We start from the raw sequence: 22,031 nt of genomic DNA, 5'->3' as shown, positions 1-22,031 counted from the left end.
TCATTGAAATCTGTCCATATTTGTAAAAGTTTCAAGCTAAACAAAGTTTTCCTAACCATAGGTGGTTGTTTTTGACTTTTGTATTCTAACAAGGTGATCAAAAATGCCACTTTCTTAAAGCCTATGCCCTTCTCTAAGATTCGTTCATACAGTAAATATTTTGCAAGCAGACCAGTTGTTTATAAGATTCAGATTTATTGACGCTTTTTGCAGGTCAATCGCTGCGCAACGCCAACATAAAAACAAATTTAAAAAATTAATTGTACTCTGAGGACCAAAAAAGTAGTATTTTAATACCAAAAAAAATATTTTAATTTCTATCCCTGCTGATCAGTAATGATTGTATTTGATCACTTTTAAGAACTCCGTTGAAATTTGTGTTGCTTTAGGTAAATAATTAGTTATTTTATTTAAATAGTTAGTTATTTTAAGACAGGTTGCTAAATTTAACTGAAATGACTTGTTGGCATTTTTAAATAAATTTATTTAAAATTCATTGCTTATTTGTCAGTTTGGACTAGTGATTTGAAATTTAATTGACACAAATTATTCTTAAGATAATTAGGAAGACCCTTGCAATTTTAACTATAATAAATTCCCTCTACCTTCATCATTTATTCCCAAAAGTACGACACATTTCGGTCGTTGTGGATGCACCAAAGATTTAGTTTCTATTTTACTTCTAAAAATAGTAATTTTCAATTTCAGACTTAACAAAATCTCTAATGTAAACACTACACTACTTTGTATATTCAATATTTGTGTTAATGTTTTTTTTTTTTGTATTTTGTTTGCTAAATTTAAGATGAGATCATATTTATTCCATGTATTAATACAAAAATCCATGTGAGAGGAATAGAAACTGAAAAGAAGAAAAAAATAAATTCAAATATTTTGTAATTTAGTTTTAAACATCAGCAAAATTAAGCAGACATGCACTTCCACTAACACTTAATATGTAGTTTACTATAGTTTTTGCTTTCAAGATCTAATTCCACTCTACAGATAATCGTTTCATTAACGCTGCACATTTATGTAGACATCAAAGTAAATATTTGCACAGTGGGTATGATATATAAAAGTGATAGTAACAATGTTTTTTTTTTTTTTTATAAACTACTGGTAGGAAAAAATCATAGAGGTGGATCTGAGCTTTAGGAAAATTAAACTTTTAATCGCAATGTTGGAATATAGAGTTAGCAACGGGATTTAAAACAAGTAAGAGAGCTATATTCGGCTGTGCCGAATCTTATATACCCTTCACCAAATTATACTTAAAAATATTTTTTTTTTTAAATATTTTTATTTAAACAAAATCAATAATTTTTTTTTTATGTTTTAAAATTTTTTTAAAATTTTTTTTTTCCAAATTGTTTTTAAAGAAAGTTTTTTAAAATTTTTTTTAAATTTCTTTAATTAATTTTTTTGGAAAAAGAAAAAAATTTTTGATGAAAAAAAAATTCGGGTTAACTTACTATGGTCTTATATACATCGTTGCAAAGGTCTTTAAAATATCTATCATTAGATATCCATATTGTTTATATTAATGACTTAGTAATCCAGATATAGGTCAAAAATAGGTCAAAAATCGAGGTTGTCCTAGTTTTTTCCATATATCTCAGCCACTTGTGGTCCGATTTTCTCGATTTTAAATAGCGACCGAGCCGGAAGAATTTCGGAGATATTGATGTATGAATCGTGTATGTATGTTATTTGGGGGCTTCGGAAAGTTAATTTCAACACACAGACGGACATGGATATATCGATTCCGCTATCTATAACGATCCAGAATATATATACTTTATGGGGTTGCAAATGAATAATGTGGAAATTACAAGCGGAATGACAAACTTATATATACCCTTGCCACTCATGGTGAAGGGTATAAATATAGCACCTCGAGTCTGAAACCTTTTAATTTTTATAAATATAAATTTGAACTTTTTTTAAAGAAACAATTTAACTCTCATAATTACAGAATTCCATTCCGATCGATGTTGGAGTTAATTCCGATTAACCATTTTTATAATAGACAGATATTTGAACAAATATTCCACTAATATTTAATTGTTTTTGTGCTTTTTCATACAGCATAACAAGAAACATGAAAAATCATGTTCTGAAAGAAGCTATATATTTATTACCATCAGACCCAGTGTGCAATATTTATCTGTGAAATTCTCGTGCATTCAGCCGTTAGTTGCAGCCAAATGTTACATATTTTATGTGTGTTTTAGTAAATTTGCTTTAATTTAAATGACACCGAAGATGCAATTAAAAGTTTGTAATTTTAGCTGCACGCTTAAGCTAAAATGATGCGATGTTGTATCTATGTATCTGTGTTCTTTTAATGCAATGTTAATGATGCTTGCAATCAGATAAAGTGTAATAAAATTTTGTGTACAGGGTTTTATAAAACGAAATGTTAATATTGGAAACTTTTCCAATAACAAAGAAATCGTTATTATTTGATTTATTTGCTTTAGTTGGGCACAAACAAAAAGTGTTGATTTTTTTTTTTTAATTAGCACTTTGAATTAGTTGTGCAATTATGTTGTTAGTGTATTTATAACAACCTAATTTAAAAGATGTGGAAGAGAAATATTTGCAATTCTTTTTTATACACTAGACTACTAAAACTCTAGGTAAATGAGGTTAATAATTTTTAATAATTTAGCCAGTTTCATCTTTAGTTGGTGTAAAACATGCTCATGTTTCAAATGTAAATAGGAATTTAATGAAATATACTCTGGAATGGTTATGGTTGTCCTAGGTAGTTTTGTATTGAAAATCAGCATAAGTGGTATAGTAGAAATAAAATTATTAGCCATTTTTACAGAAATCTTTTTTTGAACAGAGCGATTTCATTACTTTACTGTTCTGGTTTTAAATAAATATATTATTTATTAAAAAAAATCTCATTGTGTTAGTGTGTGTTCACTTCCGTTTTGGTTTGATAACGTTCAAACATTTGTATTTAATTCAATGTGGGATTGAATTGTTAAATTTGACTAGTTTATGCGCACAGTGGGATCAACCGATAAAATGTATTAAAAAATAGGTAATAAATCTGAATCTTCTAAACTACTGGTCCGATAGCAAAATTATGTATGAACGAATCGTAGAGGAGGACATAGGCTTTAAACAAATTATATTTGTGACCACTCTGTTAGAACACAAGGTGTCAAAGACGACCTCCTCTGGTTAGGAAAAGTTTGTACAGCTTGTAACTTGTATAAATATGGATAGATTTCAATGAATTACAAGTGATAAAGCAAGTGATAAGGTAAAGAAATTCAAGTTTATTCCACTCTTATAGTTTAAAAGATATTTAAGTTTAAATTTTGGAATTTTGGTTTTTAACCTTAACTTTATTTGGTATTTCTATATTTCTTATTTCTAGTAAATTCAAAAATAACACTTAAAACGTTCTTTGGCAATATCTCAATCCCGCCTAGTACTAAAATATATCAAATTCAAAATTTTGAAATCAGTTTAAACAATAATCTGTAGGGTTAGTCCTTTTTAAATGAAATTTCACATGCGCAAAGAGGAAGTGGTTTTGAGTTTAATTTTTGAATTTGGACCTCATGGGACCACCAGGGACGTGGCTGTGAGTCCGCAAATTGGAACACCTCGGGTATGTTTAATTTTTCCAAAATAAATACATATATAAAATATCCTCGTCGAGAACTATAAACAAATAAGAAAGTATGGTCGGTCAAGCCCGACCATATAATACCCTACACTAAGTAAAAGAGCAAAAACATTTTTCTTTTAAAATTTCAATAAATTATATTTTTGAGTGATTTTCGGAAGTGGGCCTTATATGGGAGCTATGACCAATTATGGACCGATCACTATGAAATTGGGTCGTGTGATTTATGTCTATATGAAAATTAACTATGTTGAATTTTGTGTGTATACCAAAATTTTTAAGCGATTTATGCACGTTAAAGTGATTTTCGGAAGCGGGGCTATATGGGAGCTATGACTAATTATGGACCGATCGTAACCAAATTTGGTGAAATGAATTTTGTATACCTAAAACTTATTTGGAGCGGAATTTTTGGAGATACATACAGCGTTGCCACTCATAAAATATTTTTCCTACCAAATTTCTAATTAAAAACTACCAAATTTAAAATATTTGAGAAATGCTATATGAATTCGTTTCAAAATTAATAGTTAACTTAAAATTATATTATTGCTGCTATAAAATTATCCAGAGGAAGAATGATATTGAAGCAGAGTTTAACACATATTATTAGAAAATAAAAGTTTTGAGAGCCCTTTTGCATTTTTTGACTCAACACTACTAAATAAATACACATTTACCTGACTAAACTAAATATTTTAGAAAAAGCTATCTTCATATTTTGCAAATATGTAGTTTTATTATTTTGGCTTAACATAAGTAGTTTTTTCGTTATTATTTTAATTATTTTGTTCTTAAAAATACTTCTGTATTCAGAAATATCGTAGCCTACCAAAATACGACAAATATCGGAACAAACCAACCAAACTACCAAAAGTCAATTTGTTAACTTCAAACTACCAATTTTGGTCCAATTGGACCAAAGCGGCAACGCTGGATACATATATAAATTAAACATTTATGACCGATAAAGTCTAATTTCGGAAGGACATTTGTATGGGGGCTAGGTGAAATAATGGACCGATTTCAGCCAGTTTCAGTAGGCTTGTTCCTTGGGCCGAAAAAATAATTGTACCAAATTTGATCGAAATATCTTCAAAATTGCGACCTGTACTCTGCGCACAAGGTTTACATGGACAGCCAGCCAGTCAGACGGACGGACGGACATCGTTTAATCGACTCAGAAAGTTATTCTAAGTCGATCGGTATACTTTAAGGTGTGTGTTAGACTAATATTTTTGGGCGTTACAAACATCTGCTCAAACGCATTATTTCGTAGCTATTAATTATCTCTAATAGATTAGGAGATATTCGCATTTGAAAATTAAATTTTTAACATTTTTACCAAACCTACTTTGATAACAAATATTTCCTGATTTTCTTCATCTTTCCTTTATTAGACTAACAAGAAATGTATGTGTCAAATACAAAAATAATTGTAACTCCCAAGTTATATGCATTTGAATTTAAAAATTAAAAAAATGCGATTTTTCGTAAATTTTTTTGAAAAAAAAATATTTTTTTCTTTAAGTTATCTAAAAAATTTCTAAAAAGATGGAAATGGAATTTATACTTTTTGAAAAGCTAACATGATATCAAATATTTTGAATTAAAAAAAAATTCGAAAATTGTTGATACCGAGGGGACTAGGTCCATCCAAAAAAGCCTATTTTTTATGTAAAATTCAATTTTAGGGCAAAAATTCCTAAATCGCATAGTCGATGTCAAAATATAGCAACACATTTTAGATGGCCAAATATGTTCTTAATTATTTTGTAAAGCTTTCCGATTACTTCGCCCCTGGTATGGATATAGTATAGCCAAAAAACTAAAAAATACCATTTTTGGGATATTTAAAAACTTTTTTAGGAATTGCGGGATTCCTGATAACAAATTTAAAATTGTTTTGGAAATATTTACATTTTCAACAGAAAAATCTAAATAAGTGTAAAATTTCATTAAAAAATATTTATAAATACAAATTTAATTTAAATTTGAAAAATTTTAATCTTTGCAAAAACTCAGTAAAAAGCATTTTCTGTCATATTATTCAAAAAAGTATTCCATGAATTTTTTAATTGTCAAAAATTATGTATATTTTTGAAAAGTAGACAAAATCTCCTATTTCTTGATATATAACATGTCTATCTTATGTTTTTTGACGTGGCAAATTAATTAGGAAAATCTTAACATATTGCAGAGAATTTACCTAATATTGAAATTCATAAAAAGGTATGTTTGCCTAAAAAAAATTTTATGAATGAAAATAACAATCTTTCTAATTTTGCAATCGGACCAGTAATTTTTAATATTCAGATTTGTTGCCACTTTTTTCAGTCGGAAATGATTTGGTTGCTTTATAAGAAAAGAATACTATAAAATCTATTTTGCTACACAGTTTTATTGTAGATCTCTTAACTATTAATTAATTTTACGGAACTGATTAGAACAATCCCCCCAACGTTTGGTGTCATAATGTCTAGAAGCATTAATTTGTTCTGAATTGTTCCCTAAAACCCAAAGCAATATTTTTTTTATGTCAAATATCGCAATATGTGGTCCTACATATTAAAATCAACGCACATTTTCAAATTAAACAGCTTATTTAACACAAGTAACTTCTGTTAAACAAAGTACTGTTTGATTTATGAAAACACCCAAAAATAGGCTACACAATTTAAAAAAAACTAAGAATTCTGTTAAAGTTAACATTCAGTATTAAAACCAAACTACACTATATTATAAAATGTTAATAGCATTCCATTTCCTCTTCCTCTAATTACAGGAATTTCATGTTGCCTATCTTTTCATACGTATGGGCAATTCACCACGTCCCGGTCTCTGGACTTTGGAAAAATCTAGTGATTATGGCAAAACCTGGTCGGCCTGGCAACATTTCTCCGATACACCCGCCGATTGTGAAACCTATTTCGGCAAGGACACCTACAAACCAATTACCAGAGATGATGATGTCATTTGTACAACAGAATATTCGAAAATTGTACCCTTGGAAAATGGTGAAATACCAGTAATGTTGCTAAATGATCGTCCCTCCTCGACGAACTACTTCAATTCGAGTGTGTTGCAAGAATGGACGCGTGCCACCAATATTCGTATACGTTTATTGCGTACGAAAAATTTACTGGGTCATTTGATGTCGGTGGCTCGCCAGGATCCCACTGTGACACGTCGTTATTTCTATTCGATTAAGGATATTTCGATTGGTGGTCGTTGTATGTGTAACGGTCATGCTGACACCTGTGATGTCAAGGATCCCAAGAGTCCGGTGCGGATTTTGGCGTGTCGCTGTCAACATCGCACCTGTGGCATTCAGTGTAATGAATGTTGTCCCGGTTTCGAGCAAAAGAAATGGAGACAGAATACCAATGCTCGGCCGTTTGAATGTGAACGTAAGTTGTTGGTGATGTTTAATTTGTGATGATTTTATTATTGAATAAAAAACATTGTTTAATTATAGCTTGTAATTGCCATGGTCATACCAATGAATGTGTCTATGATGAGGATATCGATCGTAAGAGTTTGTCTTTGGATATTCATGGCCGTTATGAGGGTGGTGGTCGCTGTTTGAATTGTCAGCACAATACGGAGGGCATCAATTGTAACAAGTGTAAAGCAAAATATTATAGACCTTTTGAGAAGCACTGGAATGAAACTGATGTGTGTCAACGTAAGTATAAAATTGTAAAATCGAAAACATGGATTCTGGGGTTTTAATTCGAATTAATTCTGCTTTACAGCTTGTCAGTGCGATTACTTCTACTCCACGGGCCATTGTGAAGAGGGCAGCGGACGTTGTGAATGTCGCAAAGCCTTCCAGCCACCAAATTGTGATGCCTGTGCCTATGGCTACTATGGTTATCCCAATTGCCGTGAATGTGAGTGCAATCTCAATGGTACCGAAGGTTACCACTGCGAAGCTGTCAATGGCGAGTGTCCCTGTAAAATCAATTTTGCTGGTCATTATTGTAAACAGTGTGCTGAAGGTTACTTTGCCTTCCCGGAATGTAAAGGTATGTTGGAAAATAAAATTAAAATGGAAACAAATTGTTAAATTAAATTTATTCTTTAGCCTGTGAGTGTAATCAAATTGGTTCGATTAGCAATGATTGTGATTTGAAAACGGGTCAATGTAAATGTTTAAGCAGTTTTGGTGGCGAGCGTTGTGAACGTTGCAAACATGGTTACTATAACTATCCCAAATGTCAATGTAAGTTAAAGAAATTACGTTTCACAAAGAATTATTAAATAATTTTTCTCTGTAGATTGTGACTGTGATATCGAGGGAACTGAGGAAGAGATTTGTGATAAGGATAATGGTCAATGTATTTGTCGTGAAGGTTTTGGTGGTCCCCGTTGTGATCAATGTCTGCCTGGTTATTACAATTATCCCGATTGTAAGCCTTGCAATTGTTCAGTTACTGGCAGTACCGCCACCACTTGTGATAATACAGGCAAATGTAATTGTCTGTCCAATTTTGCCGGCAAACAATGTACTTTGTGCAGTGCTGGTTACTACAACTATCCAGATTGTTTACGTAAGTCTAAAGATTTCGTCCCTAAAGTCAGTAGATATTAATTTGATTAAACAATTCCCTTCAATAGCTTGTAATTGCGATGTCCATGGCTCGGTGGGTGTGTCCTGTAATGCTGATGGCCAGTGCTTGTGTCATCCCAACTTTAATGGTAAATTGTGTGATTCTTGCCAAGAAGGCTTCTACAACTTCCCCAGCTGTGAGGATTGTAACTGTGATCCGGCTGGTGTCATTGATAAATTCGCTGGCTGTGGTTCAGTCCCAGTGGGAGAGCTATGCCAATGTAAGGAACGTGTTCATGGCCGCATTTGTGATGAATGCATGCCATTGTATTGGAATCTAAATATCAGTAATCCCGATGGTTGTGAGGTCTGTGATTGTTATTCAGATGGTACCATTGGCACTTTGGATACTTGCAATTCGAAATCGGGCCAGTGTGCTTGTAAGCCCTATACCCAGGGTCGTACTTGTAATGATTGTAAGGATGGCACTTATGATTTGGATGGTTCTTCGCTGTTCGGTTGTAAGGATTGTAATTGTGATGTTGGTGGTGCTTGGAAGAGTGAATGTGATAAAACGACGGGCCAATGTAAATGTCATCCACGTGTTACGGGCCGTGATTGTACTCAACCTCTGACCACTCACTATTTCCCCACTCTCCATCAATTCCAATATGAATATGAGGATGGTTCTCAGCCCTCTGGTGCACAGGTACGTTATCAATACGATGAAGATGTCTTCCCCGGCTACAGCAGCAAAGGTTATGCTGTTTTCAATGACATACAAAACGAAGTGCGTTATGAGTTGACGGTTTTCAAGTCCTCGGTCTATCGTATTGTTATACGTTATGTCAATTTGAATGAATTTAATGTAACGGCCAGTATTTTAATACAATCGGAAAATCCTTTGGAAGTGGATCAAAAGTAAGATATATAAATGTAAGATACAAACATAGGGAATTCTAATAAAGTATATGTTTGTTTCTTTAAAGCGTTAAAGTTTTGTTGCGTCCCACCACGGAACCTCAGTTTGTCACTGTGGCCGGTGATAAGGGCAAGAAGCCCTCGGCTGTTGTTTTGGATCCTGGCAAATATGTTTTCACCACCAAGTCCACCAAGAATGTTATGTTGGATTACTTTGTTCTCTTGCCTGCTGCCTACTATGAAGCCTCAATTTTAACTCGTAAAATTTCCACACCCTGTGAGCTTGGCAACATGGAATTGTGTAGACACTACAAATATGCTTCTTTGGATGAGTAAGTATCCTTGAAAAGTACACACTTTGGAGTACAAATTGTTAACATAAATCTTCATTTCTATTTGTAGTTTCCAACCCGCTGTTACTCCCTTCATTGTCAACGAGAAAGGCAAACCCACCAATCCTATGGAATACTATAACGATCCCGATCATTTAACCATTATTAATCACATTGGTGATATTCCCCTAATAACCAGCAATCAACAGGAACTCAATTACATCATTGATGTTCCGCACAGTGGAAAATACATTTTCGTTATTGATTATGTTAGTGAACGCAGTTATGCCGAACCAGGTTTCATTAAATTGCGTATAGGAGATGATGAGGATAATTATGGTTCCACCACCGTTTATCCTTGTCTTTATTCTATGGCCTGTCGTACACCCATTATTGATGATCAGATACGTGAAAAATCCTTCCACATCAACAAGGATGATGAGAAACCTGTCGTTGTTTTTGCAGATTTTGAGGAAGATGAGAAAGTGGCCATTATTTCCGTAACCGCTATACCAGTTGAACAATGGTCCATTGACTATATCAATCCTAGTCCAGTTTGTGTTATACACAACAATCAATGTGCTACACCCAAATTTAGATCTGTTCCGGATTCAAAGAAAATTGAATTTGAGAGTGATCATGAAGATCGCATTGCTATACATAAGCCACCCTATGCTGTTTTGGATGAAAAGGTTAAACTTATTCATTTGGACAACAAGGAAGACTCTACGATTGTTATTGAATCGAAGGTGTCCGAACCAGGACGTTATGTTATATTGGTTAAATATTATCAGCCTCATCATCCCACCTACAATGTCATGTATACCGTGACTGCTGGCAAAAATCAATATGATGGCAAGTTTGGCATTAATCACTGTCCATCCAGCTCTGGTTGTCGTGGTGTCATTAGACCCATGGGTGAAGAATGGTTCGAAATTGATGATGAGTTCAAGTTTACCCTCACTAATAACCGTCCTCAAGGTGTATGGTTGGACTATTTGGTGATTGTGCCAGTGGATCAGTACAATGATGACTTGTTGGAGGAGGAGACATTTGATCAGACCAAAGAGTTTATTAGAGAGTGCGGTCAGGATCACTACGATATCACCCATAATGCTACGGACTTTTGCAAAAAGGCTGTATTCTCGTTGACGGCTGATTACAATAGTGGTGCCCTGCCTTGTAATTGCGACTATGGCGGTTCGACTAGCTTTGAGTGTCATCCATTTGGTGGCCAGTGTCAATGTAAACCCAATATTATAGAGCGTCAATGTGGTGCCTGTAAGACCGGTTACTATGGTTTCCCCGATTGTAAACCCTGCGAGTGTCCCAGCACAGCCATGTGTGAACCTCATACGGGAGAGTGTGTGTGTCCACCGAATGTCATGGGTGAATTGTGTGACAAATGTATGGCCAACACCTATGGCTTCCATCAGATTATCGGTTGTGAACCCTGTGACTGCAACTACTTGGGCATAGCAAATGGCAACAGCCAATGTGATGCCTTCAATGGCAGTTGTGAGTGTCGCCCAAATATTGAGGGTCGTGCTTGTGATGAATGTACCAATGGTTTCTTTGATTTCCCGCAATGTGAACAGTGTTCGTGCAATGTGGCTGGTACAGAGTTGGAAATCTGTGACAAAGTGGATGGCAACTGTTTCTGCAAGAAGAATGTTGTGGGTCGCGAGTGTAACCAGTGTATGGAGAGTACCTATAATCTACAAGCCAGCAATCCTGAAGGCTGCACTAAATGTTTCTGTTTCGGCAAGACTTCACGCTGTGACAGTGCCTATTTGAAGCTGTACAATGTGAGTCTACTGAAGAAAGTATCTCTGAATACCGCAGTTTTCCAACCCAAATCCATTGAATTCTCCATTTGGGGTTTGGCCCAGGAAGAGTTGTTAATAAACGAAACCATGTTGCAGGCTGACTTTTCGTTCAGCGACATTAATGATGACTCCATAGTCTACTTTGGTGTTTTGGATTATTTGATGAATCAAAATAGTCATATTTCAGCTTATGGTGGTGAATTGGCCTACACCTTGTTCTACACTACGGGATTGTCGGGTAAACCTCTGTTTGCTCCTGACGTTATCTTGTACAGCAATGATCATATATTGGTCCATCAAAGTTATGAACAACCTTCCAGTAATCAAATGTTTAAGAATCATGTACAAATGGTGGAAACCAATTTCCTTACCCCTGATGGCAAAACGGTATCTAGAGCTGACTTTATGATGACTTTGAGAAATCTGAATATGATTTACATTCGCGCCAATTACTACGAACAAACTTTGATTTCCCAATTGTCCGATGTTTACTTGACTTTGGCCGATGAAGATGATGATGGCAATATTGATGATTATGAGTTCTTGCCAGTGGAAAGATGTCAGTGTCCTCCTGGCTACTCCGGTTATTCTTGTGAAGATTGTGCTCCTGGTTATTATCGTGATCCCAGCGGTCCTTATGGTGGCTATTGTATTCCTTGCGAATGTAATGGTCATGCTGAGACCTGTGACTGTGCTACCGGAATTTGTAAGAACTGTCAACATTCTACAACAGGTGATCATTGTGATATGTGCATTGAGGGTTATTATGGAAATGCCACCTATGGTTCGCCTCATGATTGCATGATTTGTGCCTGTCCTTTGCCCATACCCAGCAATAACTTTGCTACTGGTTGTGAAATATCGGATTCAGGTGATAAGATTCACTGCGAATGCCGTCCCGGCTATACCGGACCTAAGTGCGAATACTGTTCCAACGGCTACTATGGTAATCCTCAAATTCCCGGCGACTACTGTAAGCCTTGTGAATGTTCCGGCAACATTAACCCCGAAGAGCCTGGTTCTTGCGACACTATTACGGGTGAATGTTTACGTTGTTTGAATAATACCTCGGGAGCGGCTTGTAATCTCTGTGCTCCTGGCTTCTATGGTGACGCTATTAAATTGAAAAACTGTCAGAGCTGTGATTGTGAAGATTTGGGTACCATGCAATGCGATCCCTTCGAGGGTAAATGCAATTGTTTGGAGAATGTTATTGGTGAACGTTGTGATATGTGCAAACCCGATCATTATGGTTTCGATTCTGGATTGGGTTGTCGTGCATGTGATTGTGGTGCTGCTTCTAATAGCACTCAATGTGATGAACACTCGGGCAAGTGCGCCTGCAAGCCAGGTGTTACCGGACGTCAATGTGATCGTTGTGCCACAGATCATTGGAATTATACACGAGAGGGATGTATACCCTGCAACTGTAATCAGGGCTATTCTCGCGGCTTCGGTTGCAATCCTTATACCGGTCAATGTGAATGTTTGCCGGGAGTTATTGGTGACCGTTGTGACAACTGCCCGCATCGTTGGGTGCTTAAGAAGGACGAAGGCTGTTTTGAGTGCGATAACTGTCATCATGCCTTATTGGATGTTACCGACCGTATGAGCTATCAAATCGAACCGGTATTAGAAGAATTCCAATCTGTGGCTTTGGCCTTCTTCACCAGTCAAAAACTTAGCTACTATGACAAGCTGGCCGATGAAATCGCTCCCGAAGTACAAAGTCTCGATCCCAAGAGTGTCAATTTGGAACCAGCTCTTTTAATGGTCAACTCCTTGGAATCAGATGCTAAAGCCTATAATAAGCAAGTGAATTTCACTTTGGAAAATGCAGAAGATAGACGTGACATGGCCAGTAAACTTTTGCAAAATGTCACTGGTTTAATTGGCAAGGTGGCTTTAACTGTAAGCGATGCCGATGAGGCTATAACAGCAGTTGATGCTTTGTCACGCAATTTGGAAACTGCAGCCAGCACCAAAATCGATTCTGCTCTTTCAGAAGCCCAACATCTATTGCAACAAATCAACTCCACCACTATTGATTTGGAGCGCAATGAAATGGTTTTGAAAAAGGCCACCGATTTATTAGACGAAGTCAGTTCAGCTATTTCACCCATTAAAGCTCAAAATAAAACTGTAGATGCTTTGAAAAATGACATCGGAGAATTTAGCGATAAATTGGAGGATTTGTATACCTGGAGTCTGCAGTCATCGAACAGATCAACCGAGGTAGAACGTTTAAATGCTGTGAACAAATTGACATTTGCAAACTCTCAATTTGATACGGTCAGTGATCAGCAAAAGGAAACCGAAAAGAATATCATGGACGCTGCCAATCTTCAGACAAATGGTGCCATTACTCTGGTGGAAATTGATGATAAAATTGTTAATTTGGCCAATATTTTGAATACCTTGAAGGGTTTGAACAAACAAATTGATATTGATCTGCCACAAATGGAAGATGAACAACTGGAGGCAAGTAATTTGACCAATCAAGCTGAATTTAAGGCTATCGAACTATTGAAGAGAGCACAAGATTTGTCGGAACAATATGCTGATATGACAGCTAGCGCTGAACCGGCAATTAAAGCTGCCACCGCTTACAGTGGTATAGTAGATGCGGTGGTCTCTGCCCAACAGCTCACCAAAGAAGCGAAATATGCTGCTGGCAATGCTACGGAAAAGACAGATGGTGTAGAATCACGTGCTGGTGTCTCCGATAAGGAATCTGCTGAGTTATTGCAAAATGCCAGAGCATCTTTACATAAAGTTCAAAGTGAATTGCAACCCAGATTAAATAGTTCGGCTGCCAAGGTTGACGGTATTTTCAAATTGAACGAAAATACCGAAAAGAGATTGAAGGAGATCAACATAGCGATGGAAGCTTTGCCGGTGGATTCTCAACGTGACATGTGGAAAAACTCAAATGAAAATGCCACAGATGCTTTAGATATAATGACTGATGTTTTGGCCATCTTAGAGCCTGTGTCCAAACAAACACCCAGAGAACTGGAAAAGGCACGCAACATCTCCAAGGACATTGATAGCACCACTAAAGATATTGCTCACGTACAAAATCATTTGGATAGTGTGGACGAATCATTACCAGCTTTGCTAGAAGCTGCTGATGATATTGAACAACAACAGATAAAAGTGGATGAAATGGCACAAAATTTGGGTGATGAAATTGAAAGTCTTAAGAGACAAATCGAGACGGCTCGCCAAATAGCTAATGACATTAAGGTGGGCGTTAAGTTTTCGGACAGCACCATTTTGGAATTGAAAACACCCGAAACCTTGCCTTTATTAGCTACCAAAACCAAGGTATCCACCTACTTCAAAACAAAGGACCCTAATGGCTTCTTGCTGTTCTTGGGTAATGACAACAAACCCGCCTCCTCAGCGCCCACAGCCAACAAGAATAACGATTTCATGGCTTTGGAAATTGTCAATGGTTATCCCATACTTACCTTGGATTTGGGCAATGGACCCGAGCGCATTACTAGTGAAAAATATGTAGCCGATGATGACTGGTATCAGGCTATAGTAGATCGTACAGGTTCAAATGTTAAATTGATTATACGTCAGGAATTGGAAAATAAGACCGTGGTGGACCATATTAAGGAAGAGGCCTTAGTGGGTGCCAATAATGTGTTCAATGTGGATCGTAATAGTCGCTTATTTGTGGGTGGTTATCCACCACCAGCTGATTTTACACCACCCGAAGACATACACTCCAGTTCGTTTACAGGTGATATAGAAGATTTGAAAATTGGCGATGAACCTGTCGGTTTGTGGAATTTCGTATATGGCGAAGAAAACCATTTGGCTGCATATCCACGCACTAAATTGGTTACCGAAGATACACCACCGACTGGCTATCGCTTCAATGGCAATGGCTTCGTTGCCCTCAAGGCTTCACCCTACAACTTCAAGCAGAGATCAAGTATACAATTCAGCTTTAAGGCGGCCAAGGACTCCAAGGATGGTTTGATGTTCTTCTATGGACGCAACAATCAATTCATGTCTGTGGAAATGGTCGATGGTGCTATATTCTTCCGTTACAAATTGGGTGATCACATTGTTTCGACCGGCAGTCAAGATCAGTACAATGACAACAACTGGCATCGTGTCTTGGCCGAGAGAGATGGTCGCCGTGGCTTGCTTAAGGTCGATGATGTCATAATCTTCCAAGAAGAGGCACCTCCTCATGTGGATGATACCATGCCAGCCCTTAAACGTATGTTCTTTGGCGGTTATCCCAACAAACGTAACAATTCACTTATTGTGGAAGACAACTTTGATGGCTGCATCGATGATGTGTCCATATCAGGCAACAAAGTGGATTTGGGTCAGCATGTCAATGCTGTGGGTGTTAAACCCGGCTGCCCTAAGAAATTCTCTACTGTCTTGGCCTATCCCCACAATGAACATGGTTATTTGAGAACCGCCAACATTAGTTCAGACAATAACTTGAATATCAATCTGAAATTCAAGACCAGGCAAAAGGATGGTGTTTTGTTCTATGGAGCCAACTATGATCAAAGCTCTAATATTGGTCTGACCTTGGAAGATGGTTATTTGGTATTGAATAGCATGAATAGTAGATTGGTGTCCGATATGCGTAAATTAAATGACGGAGAAGAACATGTGGTCACCGTGTTACATGATCATAATCAATTAAGATTATCCATCGATGATGTTGAAGATAAAAGGTGAATGTTTAGATTTTGAGGTGAAGATTTTGTAAACAATTATTAATTTTTTAAATTAATTTCAGATCTCTTACTCCACCTGCTCCCCTGATTATTACTGCTGGTGACGTGTTCTTTGGTGGACTGCCAGAAGGTTACACCACACCTCGTAATGCTCTATCCAATTCGGCCTACTTTATTGGCTGCATTAGTGATGTGACTGTTAATGGTGAGATCATAAACTTTGCCGATAGTATTGAAAAGAAGAATGGCAATATCAACAACTGTCCTAGTGATATCTTGGGTAAGTTAATTTGAATGAATTGAATTTAAAAGGAATTTAAATTAACAATATTTTCTATTTGCATTTTAGCTTACGATACCACCTTGGTGCCCATACATTATGCCGGCGGAGAAACTGAATTTGTGCCTCCACCACCAGCTCCAAGACCAGCAACTACTACCTCATCCACCTCAACCACTACAACTACCACGACTACTACCACAACAACTACCACCACAACTACAACTACACCCAAACCTTTCAAAGAACCAGAACACAAATGGGATGTAATCGATGAATCTGAAAACGCCATAGACGATGTCCATGGCGAAATTATAACCACTAAACCAGAATTGTTTACCACCAAACCCGAAATAATGACTCGCAAACCCGTCATCATTCATGAACTACACAAACCTGAAGATCCACGTTGTAAACTGCCCACAAATCCCAACTATGATGTCGATTTCACCGAAGCCGGCTATCGTTTCTTCTCGATGCGCGAACAGCGTTTGGAAATCCCTTCACTGCCTCATGCTAAAATACGCAAACATTACGATTTAAGCCTCAGCTTCCGTACAGAGTATCCATCTGGTCTGCTCTTCTATGCAGCCGACAAACATCATACCGACTTTGTGGCCGTATATCTAAGCGATGGACGCCTCTTCCACAAGGTGCGTTTGGGTGGTCAAGTTATTTCGGTGAACAGCTCGAGTGAAATGAATGACGGCAATTGGCATAACATACAATTCATAAGGACCCAACGCAAAGTCAGCTTGTTGATTAACCAAACGCAACAGGAGTCTTCCTATGACTTTGAAGAACGCAATACCCATTTGATAAATATTGACTTCCCTCTGTATGTGGGTGGCATACCCAAACACATCGAAGAGATGGTACGTTCTAATGTCGATCTGGGAGAGGATGCTCCTTACTACAACGGCTGTCTAAGAGAGTTTAAGGTTAATGGTCAGACCCAAGAGCCAGAACTGCAACCTTTCTTGGTGGTACCTTGTTCGGATCAAATCGAACACGGTCTTTTCTTCAACAAACCCACTGGCTTTGTAAAACTTTTCGAGCGCTTCAGTGTGGGTACCGATTTCAGTTTGAACTTTGACTTCAGACCCCGTGAACCAGATGGTCTCTTGTTCTCGGTGCATGGCAAGAGTTCGTATTTGATTTTGGAATTGGTTGACAATCAATTGTGGTTCACCGTCAAGTCGGATGCCAAGAATATTGTCACCACCAATTACAGTCTGCCCGATGAAGGCAGTTTCTGCGATGGCAAGTGGCGTAATGTTCAAGCTGTCAAATCTAAGTTTGTCATAACCATTTCGGTAGACTGGATTTCAGCTAAACCAGGTGTAGGCCAGGAAGGTTCTACAGTTACCAAAACCAATCGTCCTCTATTCATGGGAGGTCATCAAGCCTTCAATAAGGCTCCTGGCTTGAAGACACGCAAAACATTCAAGGGCTGCATACGCAATGTCCAGGTGAATAAGAAGACTGTACGTGTAACACCAAATCTTATTAATGGTGAGATATGGCAAGGTGTCTGTCCTTTGAATTAATTTCAACACATAACGAATAAAAACGAACAAATTAGAACAAACAAAAAATAAAATGGAAACGACTTTGGCTTTATCCTGAAGGCTTAACGAATTTAGTTAACTGTGCTGATTTTTGACGAACGAGTAGAGTTTACAAATGGCAATTTGGAAATTCTCCATTTTATTTCACTAGAAAGGCAGATTTATCTTTTTGTAAATTGTTTATCATCTTAGAGATTTAACGATTTTAATGCTGCCATTCTTAGATTTTATGATTTTCTTTGAATTCTTTCTTATTTTAAGTTTATTTTCTTTGTAAAAATGTCAGTTCATTAGAGTTTGGAGAAGAGGAATTTCTTTGTTTTCTTTAAACTTTATTGTGTTGCCATTTATATACATAAATATAACATTTATAACCTATCAACAATGTATTTCTTTTTTAAATATTCTTCAAATATGTGCCAAAATAAATAAATATTATAATTTCTTTAATTTCCTTATTTGCAATAAATATATAAAAAATATTATAATGTGTATCTTATTTATTAGCACAGCTGAACTTAAGCATCAATACTAAAAACTTTTACTTGTTACAATTTCGTTTTGAAATTATAATTAAGCTTTTGTTCTAACATATTGGTATAAACTTGGAAGCTTCAAGAATGTTCTGAGGAACTTTCAGATCTAAATTGGAAATTTAAAACATTTGATTGAATTAAAAAACGATTTAAATGAACTGAAGTTAAGAGTATCAAGAATAACTTCTGGAATTATAAGATTAAAATATGGTTGAAAATACAATATAATCCTGATTAATTTCTTTAGCAATTAAACAAATTGATCTTAAAGTATAGGGCAATTTATAATTTTGTGAATGAATTTGAATTTATAATGGAATTTTAAAAGACTAAACTCTGACATTTTAAATATGAAGAAAGGGTCCCTAAATGGGTTTCACTTAAATTGTATATCAATAGTTGATTAAGAAGGTAACGAATTCAAGTAAAGAAATGTTTGGTGTTTCGAAACGTAACTTAAACACTCCGATAGGTAAAAGTCGAAGTAGTTGTGGTTTTTTGATTATATCTCAGCCACCAGTTGTTTGATTTTCCCGAATTTAACCGAACCAGGGGCCGAATTACCGCCTTCGATATCGAGTAAAATTTATAGTAATTTTCTTAGCGATCGATATCGGCCAAGAAATTTAGTACATTTTAACATAATTTCGATATCGAAATTATTATACCCTTCACCATGAGTGGCAAGGGTATATATAAGTTTGTCATTCCGTTTGTAATTTCTACATTTTTCATTTGCGACCCCACAAAGTATATATATTCTGGATCGTTATAGATAGCGAAGTCGATATAGCCATGTCCGTCTGCCCGTCTGTATGTTGAAATAAAATTTCCGTAGCCCCCAAATAACTTACATATATGATTCATACATCAATATATCGGGAATTCTTCCGGCTCGGTTGCTATTTAAAATCGACAAAATCGGCCCACAAATGGCTATTTTTGATCTACATATATCTGGATTACTAAAGGTAGGGTCACACATGGCAAATATTTGACGAAAAAGACGTAACCGCTAAATAAACAAGTAAGAAAGTATGGTCGGTCAAGTCCGACCATATAACCCTACACTAAGTAAAAGAGCAAAAAAAATTTGTCTTTTAAAATTTCAATAATTTATATTTTTGAGTGATTTTCGGAAGTGGGCCTTATATGGGGGCTATGACCAATTATGGACCGATCACCATGAAATTACTTCGTGTGATTTATGTCTATACTAGCTGACCCGGTGCGCTTCGCCACCCCAATTAGAAGAAAGAAATAGTACTATCAAGTCTCACTTTGTGAATCTAATTGTAAATGTCTAATTTCATATTTCTGGGTCCATTATTATAGAAAATGCAAAATGTGTTCCTAATTTTAAATTTTTATGTTTATTATTATAAAATATTCAAAAAGTACCATTGCAGTAAGGAAATAGTACCATTGATTATCACTTTTAAATTCGCATTCACTAAACCATAACCCGTCAAGTTTGAATTTTAGATTTGTATATCATTTCCTATATTATCAACTAATTTTGTTTCTATAATACTTAAGATTTAATAAATTATCACAAAACCGAAACCGATCGGTTTTTAATTTTTTAAAACCGAAACCGCGGTTTTGAAATTCTTCGATTTTTTGGAAACTCTAGGTCCATTATTATAGGAAATTCAAAAAAAGTACCATTAGAATATATAAAAAGTACCAAAAATCCCCCACTTGTGGTTTCCCACTCACTCGGGTCCATATAAGCTTAATTTCATGGCTTTAGGTTCATTGGTGTAGAAATTACAAAAAGTACCATTCGAATAAAGAAAAAGTTCCAAAAAGTCTCCCCTAGAATTCTAACTCACTTAGGACCATGTATGCTTAATTTCATGTTTTTAAGTCCATTGCTATAGAAAATTAAAAAAAAGTACCATTAGAATAAACAAAAGGTACCATGAGGTATCCGCTTGAATTTTCAATCACTTAGGACCATATACGCTTAGTTTCATATTTAGGTCCATTATATTATAGAAAATTCAAAAAGTACCATTAGAATATAGAAAAAGTACCAAAAAGCACCCACTTGTAGTTTCCCACTCACTCGGTTCCATATAAGCTTTATTTCATGTTTCTAGGTTCATTGGTGAAGAAATTACAAAAAGTACCAATCGAATAAAGAAAAAGTACCACAAAGTCTCCCCATAGAATTCTCACTTACTTAGGACCATATATGCTTAATTTCATGTTTCTAAGTTCATTGTTATAGAAAATTCAAAAAAGTACTATTAGAATAAACAAAAAGTACCAAAAAGTCTCCCCATAGAATTCTCACTCACTTAGGACCATATATGCTTAACTTCATATTTCTATGTCCATTATTACAGAAAATTCAAAAAGTACCATTCGAATATAGAAAAAGTACCAAAAAGCAGTCACTTGTAGATTCCCACTCACTCCGGTCTTAATTTCATGTTTTTAGGTTCATTGGTGAAGAAATTACAAAAAGTACCATTCGAATAAAGAAAAAGTACAAAAAAGTTTCCCCCTAGAATTCTCACTCACTTAGGACCATATATGCTTAATTTCATGTTTCTAAGTCCATAGTTATAGAAAATTCAAAAACGTACCATTAGAATATAGAAAAAGTACCAAAAATTCCACACTTGTGGTTTTCCACTCACTCGGTTTATATATAAGCTTTATTTCATGTTTCTAGGTTCATTGGTGAAGAAATTACAAAAAGTACCATTCCAATAAAGAAAAAGTACCAAAAAGTCTCCCGCTAGAATTCTCACTCACTTAGGACCATATATGTTTAATTTCATGTTTCTAAGTCCATTATTATAGAAATTTCAAAAAAGTACCATTAGATGAACAAAAAAGTACCTATAGTACAGTTCACACATTTTGGTACCTAAATATTATCCCCTATTCCTAAAACTAACTTCACTCAAATAAATATCAGCTAACTTTAATGTCGATAACTGAAATAATTTAAAATTTTAAAAAAGTACCATTAGGAGAAAAGTACCAATTTCCCTTTTCTTACTTGAACACCCCTCAAGTTTGAAATTTAAAAATATTCCATTTTGCCAAAATTGTTTATGCTATAGGCATGTATCAAAATATTAAAATCTGTGTTAATGTGCCCAAGAATAAATATGTTTTAAAAAAAGTACCAAACTGTTTACCCGGATTTGGCCCAATATACACCTTGGTACTCGAGTTCCAAATAACACGCTGTTAGTTAATTTTTGTATGAATCCAGGAACCAACGTTAAAAAAAATTATCAAAATTGGCTTAATAATTTCAAATATAATGTATTTTCCCGATTTTATCCCCTTTTTGGTACCATTTTTATCCCCATTGAGGTGGTACAATTTCATTCAAATAAATTTCTGTAACGTGGTGGGAACTCATAATAAAATATTCGTATGTCTATGTCAAATTATAGAAAAACATATTTTATGAAAAAGTACCAAAAATTAACCCAATTTTTATCCCTTAAAGGTTCGAATTTCCAAAAAGTACCAAACTTATATTTTTTATTTTTTGTTAATTAAAGAATACGATTTAAAATTTGTTTCTATGTTTATTGGTTTAAAAGATACATAGGGTGCAAAAAAAGTACCAAAATACAGTTTTTACCCG

The 22,031-nt window shown here is 35.5% G+C and overlaps 1 protein-coding gene across 1 annotated transcript in view; it reads left to right on the top strand.

Moving 5' to 3' along the window:
- LanA (laminin subunit alpha) overlaps nt 1-18,352 on the top strand; it is a 32,837-nt gene extending 14,485 nt beyond the window's left edge. Inside the window, exons 3-12 of the mRNA XM_065503132.1 lie at nt 6,444-7,068; nt 7,137-7,346; nt 7,417-7,689; nt 7,749-7,886; nt 7,942-8,214; nt 8,282-9,134; nt 9,203-9,466; nt 9,537-16,016; nt 16,082-16,299; nt 16,369-18,352. Of these exons, the coding sequence (XP_065359204.1) occupies nt 6,444-7,068; nt 7,137-7,346; nt 7,417-7,689; nt 7,749-7,886; nt 7,942-8,214; nt 8,282-9,134; nt 9,203-9,466; nt 9,537-16,016; nt 16,082-16,299; nt 16,369-17,849 (10,815 nt within the window). The 3' untranslated portion in view covers nt 17,850-18,352. The remainder of the gene's footprint in view (nt 1-6,443; nt 7,069-7,136; nt 7,347-7,416; nt 7,690-7,748; nt 7,887-7,941; nt 8,215-8,281; nt 9,135-9,202; nt 9,467-9,536; nt 16,017-16,081; nt 16,300-16,368) is intronic.
- Nucleotides 18,353-22,031: the final 3,679 nt, after the last annotated feature.

The sequence above is a fragment of the Calliphora vicina genome, chromosome 3, assembly GCF_958450345.1.
Source record: "Calliphora vicina chromosome 3, idCalVici1.1, whole genome shotgun sequence".
Taxonomy (NCBI): domain Eukaryota; kingdom Metazoa; phylum Arthropoda; class Insecta; order Diptera; family Calliphoridae; genus Calliphora; species Calliphora vicina.
This window is presented reverse-complemented; position numbering and strand designations above follow the sequence as displayed.